Source organism: Ctenocephalides felis, unplaced genomic scaffold, assembly GCF_003426905.1.
Source record: "Ctenocephalides felis isolate EL2017-DRISC unplaced genomic scaffold, ASM342690v1 CF-g0.4_SCAFFOLD_03265, whole genome shotgun sequence".
Taxonomy (NCBI): Eukaryota; Metazoa; Arthropoda; class Insecta; order Siphonaptera; family Pulicidae; genus Ctenocephalides; species Ctenocephalides felis.
The window spans coordinates 826,259-846,448 of record NW_020539419.1 but is presented as its reverse complement, the minus strand read 5'-3'; the positions used below and the strand labels follow the sequence as shown (position 1 = coordinate 846,448).

Here is a 20,190-nt window from a genome sequence, read left to right as displayed (position 1 = left end):
ATCTTTATAGAAAAATTTCTTGAGAAAGGCAATTGCCCTTCAAGCAGTTATAATGAAAAAGACATTCATTTCCGAAGCTACTGCCGTCGAATACCTGGTACGAGAAATTAAATTGGATACCGCACATCAATAAAAAAGCAAAGCAAATAGAAAACAGAACTGCAACCTATGAGCCAGCATAAGGTTTTAATTCTAAGTAGTCGTCAAAAAACAAAGTTCTTATCTCCAAAACTATCATAAAATCTATTTGGACATATGGGATTGAGCTATAGGGTTGTGTGCCAGCAAAACACGGATTTTCATTATACAGAAGAAACAGTCTTAAGCATTGGGAACGAGGGTTAATGTACCCATGATATATTTCAAATAGAATTATAAACAACAACCTCAAAATGGCAACTGTACAGAAAGTAGTCTAAAGAAGAAGTGCTTTTTATTTTCTTTACGATTTTAAAAAGTACGACTACGACGATGATCTAAATTTATTAAGGTTTGTGGAAGTTAAAAGAAATAAGGGTTATCTTGGTAAGTAAAATGCAATCTGTTACTAAATTATTTTGTAATATTTTTAACTATTAATAAATCAATCACTATAATAGATACGTTTGGTGATTACTCAATAATTTATTCAATGGCTATATACAGTAATCTTATTTTGGCAGACAAAGTAGTTCCATTGCATGATGAGGCACAGTTTATGGAACACTCACAGAGCAGAAATGTTTGTAAGCAAACATCTGACCGATGTGAAGAAAGCACAATCTACAATTTAAATACATATGAAATATATAGAAAAATAAGCGCATTACATCAGGTGCAGCATAAATTTGTTGTTGTTCTAAAGAAGATTATAAATAAATATAATTTTAGGTGCAGACTTTTTTGTGGTTTGCGGAACATTAAAGTGCCAGCTACAGTGATGTCAGTGATCGCTTTGATATCACTTGAAGTTCTCTACATAAACTAGTTGGTTTGGTATTTAGCCTTGAGGCAAGTTACATGAACTTCCCGATATGTGTAAATAATCGACTTAATCAAAAAAAAAATGTGTAAATAATATACTTCATCAATCCTACTTTAAAAAAACGATAATTCTAGCAAAGTTTGACGATTTTTTAAAATTAAACTACTTGTCGTAAGGCCGTAATATTACAGTAAGTTCTATAAGACCATGATGTATATCGCCAAAAAAAGTTCCATGAAAATCGGCTTAAATTTTTTTCAACAATTATTTACAAGAAAACGGCTCGGTAGATTTTCACCTAAAATTAATCAGTACCGTTCCCAACTAATATCTTTCGAACAGTTTTTGATTTTTCAAAATCGGTTCGGTAGGATGAGCTTAAATGTGGACGAAAAGTTTAACACTTTTTTTCAAATTGCAAAGAAATGGCTTGACAGATCGTCGCACAAAACTGACAAACGATAGTCCTCACCGAAATACATCAAATGGCTTTTAAATTTCTAAAATCGGTTCAGGCGTTTTTGAGAAAACGTCGATCAAAAGTCTAATTTTAACAAATGCCAAAAAAACGATACATATTTTTGCAAACTTTGACGAATTTTTAAAGCTGAACCAGTTGTCGTAGGACCGTAATATTTTAGTATGATCTAGAAGACTATGGTATCTACCGTCAAAAAAAATAATCATAAAAATCGTCGAAATTTTTTTTTTTAAAACTTTATTACAAGAAAACGGCCCGGCCGATCTCTACCAAAAACTAATCAGCACGATTCCCAATCAATATCTTTCGAACGGTTTTTGAATTTTCAAAATCGATTCAGAATTGCGGGCTAAAACGTAGACGAAAATTTTTTCACTTTTTTGCGATTTATAAAGAAACGGCTTGGCCGATCGTCGCACAAAACTGACAAATAATAGTCCTCATCGAGATACATCGAATGGCTTTTAAATTTTTGAAATCGGTCCAGCCGTTTTTGAGAAAACGTCGATTTACGGCAAAAAATCTGTTCACATACACGCACACACACACATACACACACACACACACACACACACACACACACATACTTTTTCCAAATTTGGTCTCATTCGATTTAGAATGGCTTGAAACGTCGAGAAAACATAAAATTAGCAATTCGAATTTTTTTGATGAAAACATAAACTTCTCCTTCGGGAAGTTAAAAAATAGTTCAAAGAATTACTTATTTTCTAAGCTGTATTAGTTCAAAAATTAATGATTGCCAAAGGATTTTCACAAAAGAGATTTCCTAATGTAATCGGAGTAATCGATGGGCGCCACATATGTATAAACAAACCTGCAAAGGATTCAAGATAATTTTTAAACCGGAAAGGATATTGTTACATAAATGCGCGGTATTTTTGTTCATATACTAATATTTGCAATCACGTTCTAATTTATTTTTTTTCAGATGCAAGCTGTTTGTGATGATCCGAACAAATTTATTTATGTTTCCATTGGATATCCTGGTTCAGTACATGATGCCAGAATATTTAGGAGATTAAACTTGTGTTTAAATCTGAATAAAAAATGTGGTCGATACATTTTAGTAGGAGGCGCAGCCTACCCGCTGAAAACAAATTTGAAGACACGATTTCTAAATATTCATTATCTCACACAGACCCAGAAAAATTTCAATAAAAAACATAATAGTGCTCGAAGTACTATTGAACATACATACGTTATTAAAACAAAATTTTATGCAACTGTATCACTTAACAATGAAAAAAACATCCATCTTATTTGCCATTTCATAAGAGCATGCTGTGTTTTACCAATTGAAACATCAGAGAAAATTTTGAATGTTAGCAGAGTAACAAAGAAGTTTCTCGTTTGAATATTGAGTCCTCGGTTGAAGGTGAATTTAATGCTGAAGCAATAGATGGCTGATTGTTTCGAGATCAAATAGCAGCCAATTTACGATAATTAAATTATAAAATAACAAGAAGATTTATCGTTTCATAGAAAGTCCGAATGAGTGCCGAAGAAATTGAAAATAACATTTTAAAAATATTCAAAATGTTGTTTCATATTAGACATTTGGTATCTCATTGTATTATATAATAATGCGTTTATATATTTTTTTTATTATTGCTAGTTTTAACAATGGTATTGAAAATCAAAATCAAGAGAAAAAGAGGGTGTAAAAGAAATTAAAGAAAAGAAATAAATGACTAAATAATAATAAAAATAATGAAAAGAATAATAAATAATAATTATAAATAGCTTGTGTGAAAATTATGTTGTGGACGGTACATCACCTGGCCATTTTCTCTTCAGGCGTTTTAACTTTTTAGCTGTCTGGACCGTTTGCATTTCAGGATTGACGTGTGCATCCAATTTGTCTTGAAAAATTAAGCTTCTCTAAGAAGTTTTCTTTTTGATGACTTTCACTACTGTAGACATTTTTCGTGTTCCATTTTTAAATTAAATTAAATAAGCCTTTTATTTCTTGCCTATTTACAAATTTTTATATCATGATTATACTAACCTAACATAAGCGTGTATATACAGAACATTATAGTAATATGTAATATTAATATGAACATTATAGTAATATGTAATATTAGTCGGCAAGAACCCCGGGTTGTGTATAGGCCTCCTCCAAAGATGCCCATGCTCCTCTATCTTGTGCAATATCTCTCCAGATCGTGCCAGCTGTTCGTCTCAGGTCGTCTTCCCATCTGGTTAGTGGTCTTCCACGATTTCGCTTACCCGCTGGACCATTCCACGATGTTACTCTCTTTGACCATCTTTTATCTGTGCATCTCATAACGTTCTTGGTATGTGCAAGTTGTTGGCTTTCTAAAATAGCGTTACTAATGGTATCGTAATAGTTTTGTATCATATTCCTTGCTTGTTGATTTGCTAACACAGGTAATGTAGATTTAAGATGGTTCTTATAGATTTCTATTTCCTTTGCACTATTGAATTGACAAACTGGTTTATTGGTGAAACGCGCTCTGCTTGGTTTATGTTTAGATATTTTTTACTGCACCTCTGATGGCGCGATGGTCAGATGGGTAGTTCAGGTTTAAGACCTCGAATTTTGTAAATGATCGAATTTGGTTTGTGAGAATGTAATCAATCTCGTTTTTATGTCCATTCGGCAACTTCCAGGTCCATTTACGGTTTGGTTTTTTCCTTAAAGCAGGTATTTACTATTGTTAGCTTGTGTATGAGTGCAAAGTCAACAAGTTGCAGTCCCCTGTTATTCCTTGTGCCAAAGCCATGTTTTTTCACGACTAATTTCTGGTATTTTTTGATGTGCCTACCTTCGCGTTGAAGTCACCCATAAGTATGACGTGTTTGTGCGCCGTTTTTAATGCTTCCTCAATTGACTCATATAATTCGTCGATATCCGTTTCTTCTGCATCTGACGTAGGAAAGTAGACTTCAAGAATGGATATCGTATGACCTCCTATGTCTATATTGAGTATGGCTAAACGCTCCGATATACCAATAAAGCTTTCTATGTTATTTTTTTATCTCCTTGTTTATTATGAAACCTACTCCGTATTGACCTGCTGACTGTCCTATATAGCAAAGAATAAAGTTATCATATTCCTTAATTTCACGACCTTGACGTCTTACCTCTGAAATTCCCATTATATCGTAGTTTATAGCGCTTAAACAATTTTCTAATTCTAATTGTCGTTCGTAAGTTGATAGAGTCTTGACAATGAATGTAAGTATTTTAAGTAAGCAATTTTTATTGTTGCTTTTGTTGCTTGGTGTTATAGTTTTCTTTGGAAGGTTGTGGTCATAATCCTCCACGGTGACCAACCGGGTTGGAGGATATTGTTATGTGTTCCATTTATCTAGCCATAATTCTCTTTCTGCTAGAATTTTTTCAGTAAAAAAGTAGCTGTTATCACACCCTTATGACTTGAAGTAATGAAAATGTCATCGGCATATGTGCTTATTGTTTTTAGGCCGAATCGGCAGATCAATCGTGAATAGCAGATATAATATTGGACTCAGAACACTATCTTGCGGAACACCGGAATAAATCGGTTTGGAGGGGATAGTTCTTCATATTCTTTAATTTGATTAGATAATTTGCTTTAATCAGATAAATATGATTCCAAAATCGTGAAATATTTTGGATAGATTTTCTTCAATTTGTATGATAAAGCCATATGCAAAACTTTGTCGGAGGCTTTGTCGGAGGCCTCAAGAAAAAATGCTACATAATTTTTTTTTATTTAGGGCTATGAGGATTGAGTTGGTCGTTCTACTGTTGCATTACTGAATTGTTGAATGATGTCTTCTAAAACCAAATTGGTGGTTAGGTACCCAGGTTTCTTCTAAATTGTCTTCTAAAAGTCTCTGTAAAATAAGTCTTTCAAATACTTTTGATAGGGATGAAGAAAGCTTATAGGTTGATAAGATTTTACATCTGATGAATTATTATAATTTTTGCATGCTTCCAAACAGATGACCAGTGGTTAAATTGAAGAATGAAGTTGAAAATCGTGTGATTATTAAAAAAATTCTTTTAGCATGCTAAGAGAGACTTGATCGTTACCGGGGCTGATTTTAATTTAATAACATTGTTTTTGTTTTTAATTTCGATTTGGTTAAGAGGTCTTATGGTAGGTGTTTGGTGATTTCCTTGAAGGTAATTCAATATTTAAATATCTGCAGACAAATTTTGTACTTTGAAAACTTCAGTCAAGTATTATGCAAATTCTTTGCACTTTTTAGCGAACCTTTTTGCGTTTTGTAAGTTAAAAAATATTTATTAAATGATTAACCATTAGATTTGTAGCATTATAAAGTGTTATATAGTTATTTACTTGTTTTGTTTAATAAATTTATGAACGTTTTGTATTAATAAAATTTATTATAATTCCTATTTAAGTATTAAAAAAATATGCTGATAATAAATATGTTGCCATATTTTTTCCTTCCAATTCAAATAAGTAAAATAGCCCACAATAATGATGTTACAATAGATGAAATTGTAACAAGCGCAAACGATAGTGTTCAAATCTCTTCATAATTTATTCGAAGGTTAATTTTTTCGCTAACGAATATATATCAAAATAATTTACTCGATATAAGTAGTTAGTCATATTTTTAATTAAACAGTATACAATCGTGTGGGAGTTGTAATTATTATGAAAATATATTAAATTAAACTGCTTAAAAACCAATAACGCCGTACAGGAGAATGGTATACTGCGCTAAAAAATTTAGATTTTGTGGTGAAAATCACGGCAAATCTTTGATATAGTTATTATTGTTGTGACTGATGCATCGACTTGAAAAAGATTATTATTTTATTTTTAAATAAAAAAAAATTCTCGTGCGTTGAACTTACACTGAATTTACAAAAAAAATGCGAACTTAATACCGCAATCCCAAAAGCTAGAGCTATTGTAGCACATTTTAAACATAGTGCGAAATCGTCATGTATTCTGCAAGAATTGCAAAATCAAATCAACTTAGATTACTAAGAAAATATATTTCCTTGATTTGTGATTTCCTTAAAGGTAATTCAATATTTCAATATCTGCAGACAAATTTTGTACTTAGAAAACTTCAGTCAAGTATTATGCAAATGCTTTGCACTTTTTAGCGTAACTTTTAGCCCATATATTATATTATATATTTATTATATTATATATATATTTATATATATCTTATATATAAAAATGGAGCTCTCTTTCAAATGTTCGAATAAAACTCGAAAACGGCTGAATTGATTTGGCCAGTCTTAGTCTTGAAAAATTCGTGCCAATCCAGAGATTGTCCAAAAGGTGAGAAATTATTTCAAATCCGCGAAGAAACGTTTTATTTTTAATTTGAAAATTTTTGTAGAAGCGTAATCTAAATAAAACAATGGACGGTGGCAATTTCGTGAAATGTCAAACGCTTTTGACAGATGATGTTCAATTACGTTTAATAGGATGTTTTACGCGAATATAATTTAATTATGATAAATTTGTAGTAAGTAGTTTTATTTATATACAAAAACGTTAGTAAACGGGCCGCAAGTGTTACTAGAGACTCAAAATATCAACTTTTTTGATATGTTAATATGAAAATGCACTTTTTGGCATATTTTTCTCAAACACGGTGCTCTGAAAGATCTCATTTGTATAATTATATAATCATTGGTATTTATAAAACATTTTCTAGGTTATATTATTTTTTACTTATGTTATTTAAATTCAGAACCTAAATTTAGTATCGATCAAAAGGACATTTTGTCAATTAACATTTTTCCAGTTCTAATTCCTCAGATTTTATCGCAGAATAGATAGTAATATATGAAGGTCCGGGATTAAAAAGGTCCACCACCGATGTGCCAAAAATCAGTAAAGTTAAGCATTGTTTAACAACAATATTTAAAAGTAGAGGAAAAAAGATGTATAGCCAGCTACAAACTTGATTTGAAAACGATAATCTTTGAAATTGGGGAGATAAACGGTAATCTTTGAAAACCCATAATAAAAGTATTTTCTTCCGTTGGTAGTTTTAGCATTAGTTAAAAATGTAATTATTTTGTAAAATACCTTTTAAATTATAATAAGACTTTAAACCTTTTGCCACGTGCCCATCACAAGTTACCCCGCATATAGGATAAAAAGGTCTAGATAACAAATTTTTGGAAGACATTAAAAAAGCACATTTCTACAATGATGAAGTAGAAGGCAGTTTACTGAACTCAGATAATTGTTCGTTTGATATGTGTTATTTGTTGTGATATAATTGTTATAATTTTCTCAATATAGTTTATATTTGCCCAAAGTCAAATTGGAACTTTGTGCCTCGCCCTACTCTACATATATACTTTTGGTTAAATTAACTTTAATTCATCGAATGTTACTTGAAACTTTCCAAAAGCAAGTCAAAGAAGGAATGTTTAATTCATTTTCTGTCTCTCCTCGCAGAAATTTGAAAATTTTGTATAAGGTCATTAGTATTATTTACAATTATACACAAAATCCTGAATCAATAAAGAATCTGAAAAACTTGAAACGTAATCAATAAGTCGAAAGTCTAAAAATGACTTGAATTGGATTATACAATGTTTTCTATAGAAAGTGTATAAAACTTCCAGTTTGATTGTTTTGATAAAATATAGACAAACTAATGGGGTTTATAGCATTCAAACAACCTTATCCAATCCTTATACGCTTAAAGTATTAATATTTTTGATTCTCTAGAAATTGTTTAGAATATACCTTACTTAGCAAAACAACGATTGCCGGGTCAGCTAGTATATATATATAGATATATATATCGCATATATAGTATTTAAAAAATCACATGATGGTGAAATAATGAATATATAATAATTAATTCACGCAGCACCATATTTATTAAAATTGCCAATTTCTCTCTTTCTATTTGTAAAATTTCCTTATGAAATTGTTTTATCATCCCTGTTTTCTTGTAATGTAGCCCTTCTTCTTCTGAACTGCTTTACTCTAGCAACAAATTCAATAACTAAACAGATCGTGAAGGCCCACATTGAATTATTACAGTCGAAACGTTACTATTGGCAAGTGGGGTTTTTTGTGCTTTGCTGTCGATTGGAAATTTCTTCAAAATCTTGCGTATACTCAGAGGTTAACCGCCTTGGATTTGTGAAACATAATTATTAATATATAGAAAAATCAGTTAAATGTTTACTGCCAAACATGCTTAATACTGGATTCATTTTTATGAATGAATAATTTGTATTTTCTCAGTAGGACTCTCCATCTTACTTAACGTTGTTTTTTTCAAAACATGCGCCGAATTCGTCATTGATATGGTCCCTGATAATAATATTTATTATTCAAATATGATCTATAGTAGAATACCAAAATATTACAAGTTAATGTTGTAAATTAATCAAATTAACGAAAAAAAATATTGAAATTTAATACAATAAAAAAGGTAAAAAGGAAAATTAATTGAGAGTCGAATTGATTAATTTTTAGTTAAAATAAAAACATCATTTTTTAAATAAACAAGTTTTTTATTCTTGAATGTGGTATTTATTATAGTGTACAAGACAGGTTGTAACTTCACAAGTACACACAAGTGATGTTAATAAAAGTAGATGATAAAGCGAGAGGTTTTTCTTCAGATGGTGAAATAATATAATAAAAATGTTTTTTGGGTATCCATCCAGTAATTAAAAAACAGTTTTAATGAAAAATGTTTTAATTTAGAGAACATACGTTTCGGGTCTTGATTTGACCCATCTCCAGTGCTACAATTAAATAATTCAGGGTTACAAATTAAAACAATATAAAAAATACATAATTAACAGACAAAAATAAGTAAAACAATGTATATGAAAAGTATATATGAAAAACAACAATAAAATAAACAAATGTACTTTGAAAAATAACACAAAAACACACAAAATTGCACGAAAAAAATAAATATGAAATAAAAAATTGATAAAACGTCGAGTTATGAAACTCACCATACAAATAAACTTTGAAAAATAACACAAAAACACACAAAATTGCACGAAAAAAAAATGAAATAAAAAATTGATAAAACGTCGAGTTATGAAAATTTAAAAAAATTGTAAAAGTAAAATAAATGATATATTTTTTTATAAAAAAGCTTTTTCCAAACGAACATGTTTTCAGTTTGCAAAATGTGTTACGTGTGTGTACGAGAGTAAAATGTGTGCGTACGTGTTTGCGGAAAATAGTGGAAACTGTATCGTCATTGTATGAGAGAACGGGATAGAAAGAATTTTAGTGGTTTCATGTTACGAAGATTTTCTCAGCGATCATGCGCAGTAGGAACATAGAAAAAATATACATGTGAAAGCAATCCATAATCAACGGTTAAACATAATATGTGGATTAAAATGAAAATATAGAAACATAATAAAACCATGATAGACAATGTAAAAATGAAAAAATATGTGATGAGAGAAATTTATTAAGAGAAAGTATAGATATTAACTGAAAAACGATAATAGTTATGGAACGATAATAGTTATATAAAAAATTATAACATAACATATATATATATATATATACGCAAAACAATAAATGTATATATGCATACACATACACATGCATATATATGCAAACACATGCACACATATAAATATACAACATATATGTAAACACACATATATATATATATATACATATACATACACATGTGCATACACATATATATCTACAAACATATACATGTAAACATATATATACATGCACATATACACATATATACACATACATACATATATATATATATATATATATATATATATATATATATATATACATAAAAGAAATGTTAGGATGTATTGCGCATATTGAAAAAATTATTTGGAGCATCGCGGTAAAAATTGCAAAGAGAAGCCGAATCAAATCATTTGTTAATAGCAGGTAATATTTGTATGAAAATACTCTCAGCGAACTTTCTGCGTAAAGTGTTGGCTTCTCGATGAATAACTCTTGGATTGGTGAAATTAAAAGGGCTTCTCGATGAATAACTCTTGGATTGGTGAAATTAAAAGAATGTTTAAATTTGGAGACATGTTCGGTGATCATGGTTTTATTTTGTTTCCTGTTCAAACTATTAAGTTCGTGTTGGCGCATTCTTTTTGAGAGAAATTGTGAAGTTTCTCCAACATAACTGCTTGAACAATCATTACAATCAATGACATATACGACGTTTGACGTGCGGGAAATAGGGGTAGAAGTTTTTAAATTAGTGTATAAGTCTGTGAGAATGTGTCCAGTCGAACACACTAGCTTCAGACCAAAATTTATATACATTATTACTTAAGTTTATATTTGAAGTGAATTAATTTCACTTCAATTTCATTTTCAAATCCTGTTCACATGTGCTCTATTCAACCTACGATCAACAAAATTGCAGTAAATGGAGAGGAAAAAAACGTGTGTCGGAAATAGGCTAATCTTAATTTTAAATTCAGAAGTGAAAACAATTTGCACTCCGTCACCACCCACCGGATTAATTGAATTATAACTCTTTTAAATCTGATTTTATCAATACTTGCAATACACTATTTTGAAGGTAATTAAATGAGCTACAACTTTCTCTATCATAAATTTTACCGTAACTTCACTTATTTTGAAATGGCAAAGGATTGAAGGACTCGAAAGACATTCTGGTTGTACACAATCAATATTTCTGTAACAGAAAAATAATAAAAAACAATAATTGGTCAGTAAAAGACCTTGAATTTTCATTTATATACCTTTATACGTATCTTTTATTTTTTTAAATAGATTTTTTTTTCATGAAATCATGAGCTTTTTGGAAATCCTTCGCACTAAAGTTTTGGTATTTTTTAGAATCCGTCAAGATCTCTTAAGCCAAGTTGATTCCAGAGGGAATACGATTATTTTTAATTTTGGTGGAAATGGCACTCAAAAACAATTTGCTTTAAACGAAAAAAATATTGTATGCGTCTTTTATCTGCATGATAGCTCACTCATCTTACACGCAGTAGTACTTATTTTGAGTACTATAAAACCCCATGTTCATATCTAGCTTAATATTGTTCTTAGAACAATTTATAGAACACCGATTTATTAGGATTTTGATTGATATAATTTTGTTTATTACATGATTTTCGTTTAAATGTATATTTTTAGAAATAATTGCCAAAAACGATGAAAAACGCAAAAAACAACAAATTTTCAGTAGCCAGTAATAACTTGAAAAGTAATTTCTTTTTTGAAAAACATTATTAAACATTTTTCTATTCTAATTAGTTCTTTTATCGATATCCGACGTTAGTTTGAAAGAGATACAATTAAACCACTGAAAAGAGATGTCATCCCCCCGGAAAGTGGCAAATGATTCTAAATTATTTTTACTTTTAAACTTGAGAGTAAGATGAACCTAATTCCAAAATTTCATGCAAATTGGAGCACATTAATAATATTCAGACCCAAAATGAACCATTGTCTTGAGTAAATATTTCGTATCCAATGCCAAACATATGAATTTTTGACACAATGAAACTTCTAAATAATTGTTTGAATAAATAAATTATTTTTGTATCGTGGTTTAGTAAAGTAAGGCAAAACACGACTGCATTTAAAAGTTAAAAAGTAATAATTAGTCAAAGTGAATTGTAGGCTAAGTTTTATGTGCGATCACTGACAGACGCATGCGCAGACTGCACCACCTGTCAGATGTTGACTGTATCTTATACTAAATCTTATATTATTTTAATTTTTAGCACATCTCAGCTTCTTTTTGGCAATAATAATGTAGTCCTTACATTTTTCTTATTCATAATCATAAATATATTATATTTTAATATTGTCTTAGCCTATAAGTGAATTGAAATGTTTGGCAAATGACAGTCGTCTTTTGTTCTTAATGTCAAACTATGCCTTAAATATTTTCAAGGGCAAACAATGATAAGAGGTTTTTTGTAATTCTTTCCATTTATTTATACAATTTAACTATATTTCTATGAATCAAAACATTCTAAAAAATTTCCCGAACAAGCTTCAGGAAGATTCATGAAAATCCGAATTATAGTTAGGAGGATTAATGAAACTTACATTGTTACAGAAGAATTTTATATATATATATATATATATATATATATATATATATATATGTATATATATAACTTGCTCATAATAAGTAGATCATTTGTCTATGTTTGGCCAGACTACTACTGTATAGCTGTATAGCTATATAATAGCTGTAATGAAAAAGGTTTTTTCAAGAACTCTAGCAATGCATTATTCAGCCAGAGGACGGAAAAACAAGTTAGACTTCTCGGCGTTAATGTTATGTGATATTGTTGTCAGAATGTATCATCAAATATTATAGCTTTATTCATTCGCATGTAATAGTACATGTATGTGTTAAGACTTTATTATTTAATATCTTGTGCTATATGTTGAGGTATAATTTAACAAAAAATTTTGATCTATATTCAAGTTTATTAAAAATCATTTGCTATTAGAGTAAATTTTACTAAAGTGACACAGCTTGATATCATCAAACGCATAAGTGTTGTCTGGAGACTGGAACGGAGGGAAGAAGCAAAGTATTTTACAGCAAAAAAAAATTATATTGAAAATACTACAGGCTATGATATTATACCATTATGTACAAATTTTAAAATATAAATTCATATTGCAGAAAATATAAAATATGCTACTCATTTCAATTATATTCAGCTAATTGATAATGAGGATATAAGAATTTCAAATTTCAATCGATAAAAAGCAAACAGAAAAATTCATTATTCTATAATGTATTTTTTAGTGGAAACCTGATTTATTAACAAATACAAACCAATTATAAGCAAACAGAAGTGTTTTGATTGTTTTATAATATATTTTTCCATTTTTATTATATACAATAATTTAATAGCTACATGCAAGTTTTCCATTTTTACATGAACACTGATATCTACATGAAAAACAAATGTTGATAAGTCAGATATATAAAAAAGTGCAAATCTATTGGGTGATTACTATTATAAAAATTTGAACTTGTAAATATTTTCTTTAAGATAATAATTTGTATCATTTTTATAAATACTATGCACTTTCATTATTCTGTTGTGTTTAATCATTATGTAACAATCAGTTGCACTTTTAGGATTTATTTTTATTCCATTTATTTTAATAAATTTTATTACGGAATTTTTTTAAAAAACGAAACACTATTTTTGCGGTGTATGAATTTCGCCACTGTTCTCAATGAGTCTACATGCAACTTGTTGCAAAGGTTTTGCTGGTCCCCTAACTAACTTTAAAATTTGACCCAAATAGCTTCCAAAAACAAAACAGCTGTAATGATCAACACCGCGTTGCTCTGTTGCTCTCTTACTGCATAATCTGTCCTATAGAAAATGCATATTATATACTAACATGTTCTCTCCAAAAATTCTTTTTATTCCCATACAAAATTTGCGAATGAATTCTTTTGCCTTATGTCCATATTTGACAATATACTCATCACTGCAAGTTATTCGCATAGCATAATGAAAGTACATGAAATTTATATAAACCTGCTTTGGCAAAAATTGTCTCAGGAAACTCCGTTGCCTTCCATCTATCAAGTTCTTGAAAACATCTAGGTTTTTGCTGAAACTTGCATGGTGACATTGATCCCAGATTATTGAGCATTAAAGACATAGAAGTTATATATGTTTGGCTAATGGGACAATTACTGTTTCTGTTTCTGTCTCTCACCCAAACATATATTAACTTATGCATCACACCAAGGCAAGCCATATGCATATAGTCCAAAGGAAAATTTTACACAAAATTTATTCCAGCAAGGTTCAATAATAAAGACCTATCAAGTTGATGATTATCTTATTTTTCTAGCACTAACATGTAATCTTCATGATGCCGTAGACTCGCATCCATTAATGGAAAAATAATTTTACCATCTACCCTAACTCCTTTCTGTGTACACTTTTCGCAACTGTTGTATCCATTATGGCCCTTAATACACTTTATATAAGCCCTGGCTTTTATATTTTATTTTATATAAGCCATTTATATAATCACAAAAAATCTTGTGTATCTTGACTTTATACAGAACATTCTCATCAATCAAATCAGAATTATAAAGATCATTTGAATCATTTATAAATCTTTCTAATTACGTACTTACACAATCGGGTTTACTATCTTCAAAGTACAATCCAATCACAAACGGCTTAATGGAATGTGTTTGCGCCGCACCTGTATAGGTTGTCGGACCTGTAAAAGGTTTGTTTTTTCTACTCGGACAACACGTTTCAAAAATTACGCAATCGGGCAGTTCCGACTCAGAAAAGGCCGATGCAGGCAATAGTTTGGATTCGAGTCCATTCTTTCCGTGGCTTTCATTCATTCAGTTACTTTCAACAAGTACTTTCAGTTCCTTTCAGTGTTCAAGTCGATTCTTTCCATGGTTTTCATTCATTCGGTTTAATTCATTCATTTCGGTTACTTCCAATCAGTACATTCAGTTCCTTTCAGTGTTTGTTATCAGTTCAATGTTATCAGTGGACTAAGTTTCTATTGTGTGTCAAGTCAACCAGTTATTTTTTTTTTTTGTTATCAGTGTATTCGAATTCCCTTTCTATATTTCCAACCGACTACACTGATGTTTTTAGATCAGATAACATTTTTCATGCAATATTAATTAGTGTTCATTTTTGTTTTTCATTTATATAAAATTTATATAGAATATATTTTAGTTTATTATTAATTACGGCTTAAGAAGAACTTTAATTTTTAATTTATATTTGTATTCCAATTGATTTTTGTTTTCTGGATACATTTAATTTTTTTATTATTCCTCGGAGTATAAAATACTTCGAAAGGGGTTGAGAACCCCCCAACATCAACAGAATGTGATGTTTTGGTATATAGAGATTCCAAAATAGGCCAGAACTGTGATGACTTACTTGAAACCCTATCAAAATTAATTAAAAGATTTATTAAGTTATCAACTATATTAATTTTTAAACATATTTAGTTTTTTATTAATATTGTCCTTTATGTTGAAATGTACGTATTCACCCACATTGCCACGCTTACTGGCCATAGTTGTATTTGCAACCACTGTGGGTGTTTTCAAAATTGTTTTCGCACATAGTGGCTCGTTCTGATGGCCATGCTTTCTCAAAATTGGAAGCAAAGTATTCAATTGCTTATGGCTCACATTCTGCTGTTTAGCCCAAAAGCGTATGTCGGAAACAATGTCTGTATTTTCAGAACCTTCCAAGTTGTTAATAATATTACTCATATTATTTGTGGTGCTTGCAAACGATGTATCTTCAGAGAAAGACGTACTGCTATCAGAATCCGATTCGGTGTTAACACTATCACTAGTGTCACAATTACTATCACTATTGTCTCAATTGTGAGCAACCGGGCAATTTCTGTTGCTACTTTGTTTATTGTAAAATACTAATTTTAAATAATAAATAAAATGAAATATTAGTAAATCTTTCTTTATCTAAATCTAAAGCAGATACAGTCAAATATCTAGGTTTACACCTGGATAAGAGACTAACCTGGAAAGAACACATTAAAAAAAGAGAAAGCAGCTTGAAGAAACCAGAAGAAGATATTATTGGCTCCTTGGACGAAAATCAAAACTTGACACTCATAATAAAATTTACCTCTATAAAGCCATCATCAAACCAATTTGGACATACGGCATACAGCTATGGGGATCAACTTCCAACTCAAACGCTTTAATAATTCAAAGATTTCAAAACAGGTTATTAAAAGAAATTTTGAAAGCACCAAAGTATGTTCCAAATTGGTTAATACACAAAGACTCAGGCACCAGCACAGTTAAGGATGAAATAATCGCTTACTCACACAAATATAGAAATCGCCTAGCTGATCACCCGAACTTGCTCGCGAGAAAACTTCAAATCAACTCTACCAGGGCCCGATTAAAAAGAAAATTTCTTCTACACTAATCATCAATAGATGAGACCATTCGACAAATCACTGGCAATGGTCAGATGACTTGTATTTTGCCAACGCCTTCAGTTTCATGTCAAATATTTTACTTGTTGTCCGTTTCAGGACAGTTGTAAAAATTATTAAAATAATAATAATAAAAAAAAAAAAAAAAAAAAAAAAAAAAAAAAAAAAAATGCTCACGCCACAGAGGTAGGGCAGCGTGAGCGTGAGCGTCAGTTGTTTTTACCATCTGTCAAAACGAATGCAACTTAAGAATAAGCTAACCCTAATTTCATTTATTCATAGTTCAATTCTTAGTTCAATAATTACGCAAAAATGGCGAGCTGTGATTTGCAATTATTTTCTGTTGATCTATTTGATTCAGAAACAAAAATTATAGAATTACTGTTACGGATGAAGAATTAGAGCGACTACGAGCAGGTATATATCAATTTATTAATTAAAAGGGAAAATATTCAAGATTTTTATTACGTTTGGTTGAAGGTTTTATTACGTCTACGTAAGGATGAAGTTTTGTTTCAATTTTGCTTTTTAACACCCTTAAAAGGCTAGAAGATTTAAAATTATAGACTTTAGAATTTAGAATTAGAATTTAGATTACAATTTAGAATTAAAATACTATACTAGATATAAACAAGATTGACCCTATTACTTAAATATGACTCTTATACTTAATTTCTTATATAAAATGTGATATTTTAAAATAAAATAATATGAAATAGAAATAGGCATAAATGTATAAAGCAATCCATAATCTCTTATACCAGGCACCCCCGCCTGTCTGAGAATAGGATATATTAAATGTTTATATTGCTAAATAAATAAATAAAAAAAAAAATCTACTTTGTTTTAATCCTTAAGTAATAAGTGACTTAATCGATTCCATCAATTGTTGTACTATTTAAAAATCTTATTTTTTTGGGTGAAAAGGCTTATATTAATTTCAGATGCAACTTTTGTAAGATTCAAAATACTAGAGGCTAAACAATCTGCTCGTATTGTTAGCGATAGGTTTCATTAATATTTTGGGTTTTAATGTCCATGAAATTGTTAAATACTTTAAAATAATTTGATTGTCATGATAAGTTTAAATTTGTATTATTAATTCAATTTTCATCTACGCAATGGTAAATATTTAGAAACCGAAATAGATGAACCTGAAACTGCAGAATATTTTTTAAATGGCGATGTAAGTATTGAATTCATGAGAATTGAAAGTGAAGAATCAGGTAATTTTAATCAGGACAAAACAAAATCGATTAATATGCATATAATTTAACAGCCAATTGTTTATTACAGCGTTTAAATGGCCCCACGAAGCAATTCTTTTGCTTCTCGATGAATACGAAAAACGACAAATGAATTTTATCAGTGGGAAAATGTCGCAAAAGAAATTATGGCAGGAAATTAGTGCAGTACTGAATACTCACGGATACATCATCACAGGTCCTCAGTGTTTATCCAAGTTTTCAGGGATGAAAAAGACCTATAAGAAAATAAGAGACCACAATAACAAGTCTGGAAATTCAGCTAAACATCGGCCATATCTGACTGTAAGGGTAACTCTGTTTATATTTCCAGAAAACCGTAATTTTTGAAATTTTTTATTTTTTAAGTTAATAGATGATCTGATCGAGAATAAACCTTCAATAACACCTGTATCGACTTGCTCTTCAACTGGGAAAAAAAGGACTTTATCCGAAGCTAGTTGCGGGAGTAGCAGTAGCAGTAACATGGATATTGAAGCAAACCGTAAGGATATTTAATTTGTTTTGAAGATTTCTCTATGCTAATAATATAATTTTTTTTTGGCAGGAAAAAAAGCAAAAAGTACCCCCGCTAGCGATTTAATCGCAGCATTAGAAGAAAGGTCTAGGATAAGCGAAGAAAATGAGGACCGTCGCTTCAGGGAATACATGGCGTTTAAAGAACAAAAAGCTAAAGAATCAAATAAATATAAACAACAAGCTTTAGAGTTATTAGAAAAGCTTGTAAAAGCTGATTCTAATTCTAATAATGCTAATTTACATGATTAAATAATTTATTAAATGTATAAAATTATTTGATTTTTAATTTACAATTTTCTTGTGTATATAATTATAAAAATCTTATCATAGTTTGTTCATGTTCATTTCTCATAATTGTAATTTTTAGCTATTGAAATGACTTATAGTTGCTTTCATTAAACATTTCTTATAATTAATTGCTCACATATACGATTTCGTTTATCAACACCAGCAGCAGGTAAAATTCTATTATAATAAATTTCATTTATGTTTCCATTTTGTTCTATTACTTCCTCCACCGGAAATTCATCGTTTTTTAATAAACATATATTATGCATGCTACAACAAGCGATTATGTATAATACTCAGGAACTAAATCAGTTCGATTCATGTCGAGAACTGTCAATAAACTGCGAAATCTCTTTTTAAGTAATCCAAATGCACGTTCAATTGCTATACGTGCAGATGAATGACAAAAATTATAATTTTTTTGTCTTGCTGATAAGTGCCCATTATCTCGATATGGTGTAAGTAAATGTTTGTGAAGAGGGTAAGCTGCATCGCCGACTAAATGAGATTCGTTCGGGAATTTATGTTCAGCGTTGAGGTAATCATTCACTTCTGACAGACGTAATACTCGTGCGTCATGTACAGAACCAACATTTCCAACATAACAATGAATAAATTTACATCGAGCATCACAAATAGCCTATTTTTGAACAGCAAAAATGAATTTTTACAAATGTTGTTAATTCACATGACTGCTTACTTACTTGTAATTGAATTGAATGATGTCCTTTTCTGTTGACATAACATTCCGGATGCTCTCGAGGTGCAGGTATATTTATATGTGTTCCGTCAATTGCACCGATAACATTGGGAAAGCCGCTTGTAGCTTCAAATTCAGTAGAAATTTCAGCAAGCTTTTCATTTTCAGGCCAGATAATAAAATTTGGAGCTATTTCGACTAGAGCTAATGTAACCCTTCGCACACTCCACCACGCTGTTGCAAAACTGACACCAAACCTCTGGCAAATTGAGCTTAAAGAACAATGTATTAGGTTAATATTTAATTTTTAATAATTATAGTCATTCAAAATATAAGTAAGATTTTTTAATTATACCGATACGAATCTGGAGTAGCCATTTTCCATAAAGCGATAAATAATTGTTTGTCTGGTGATATCATTTCACATCCTGGGGTTTTTCTGATCAACGATGGTTCAATTTTTTCACGAACAAAATCAAATGTTGATCGGAACAGTCTAAAATTTAAAAACATATTATTTGCATGTAATTAAACTGAAGGGTTAAGATAATTTTTTGTTAACTAAATCCTCAAATTGAAATAAATATTTACCTAAAATGAGATTTAAATTCATTATCTGAAAATGCTGGTATAACCTCTTCCACAAAGTTTTTTATTCTTGGTGTAGGTTCTTTTTTTAAAGATAAATTCAAATGAGCTTCGCAATACTTCCATTCCATATCATTATCACTATCTTCAATCATATCAAACTCATCACTATCATCAGACTCATCATTGATAATTTCTAATAAATTATTTATTATTTGACAGACAGTTGCCGCCATTTTGATGCTTATTGACGCTCACAGTATCCAAAACGAACGGAATTTAGTTATCGATTCTGAGCGCTTATCGGCCAAGTCGAACGCTAAAAATTCGTGCTTATAAGCGTGAGCGCTCACAGCGCGTAAGCGTCCAAGTCGAACGCACCCTATGTTTCTATATTTTCATTTTGATCCACA

At 30.1% G+C, this 20,190-nt stretch overlaps 1 protein-coding gene and 2 pseudogenes across 1 annotated transcript; 2 read left to right on the top strand and 1 right to left on the bottom strand.

The window, feature by feature from the left end:
* Nucleotides 1–631: 631 nt before the first annotated feature.
* On the top strand, nt 632–2,873 carry LOC113382077 (annotated as a pseudogene).
* A 14,745-nt stretch (nt 2,874–17,618) lies between these two features.
* Nucleotides 17,619–18,580, top strand: LOC113382076 (trihelix transcription factor GTL1-like). The gene is made up of 5 exons (XM_026620634.1): nt 17,619–17,643; nt 17,714–17,973; nt 18,031–18,166; nt 18,230–18,405; nt 18,569–18,580. Exons 1-5 carry the CDS (start codon nt 17,619–17,621, stop codon nt 18,578–18,580), a joined length of 609 nt encoding a protein of 202 aa, XP_026476419.1.
* A 16-nt stretch (nt 18,581–18,596) lies between these two features.
* Nucleotides 18,597–19,932, bottom strand: LOC113382075 (annotated as a pseudogene).
* Between the last annotated feature and the right edge of the window lie 258 nt (nt 19,933–20,190).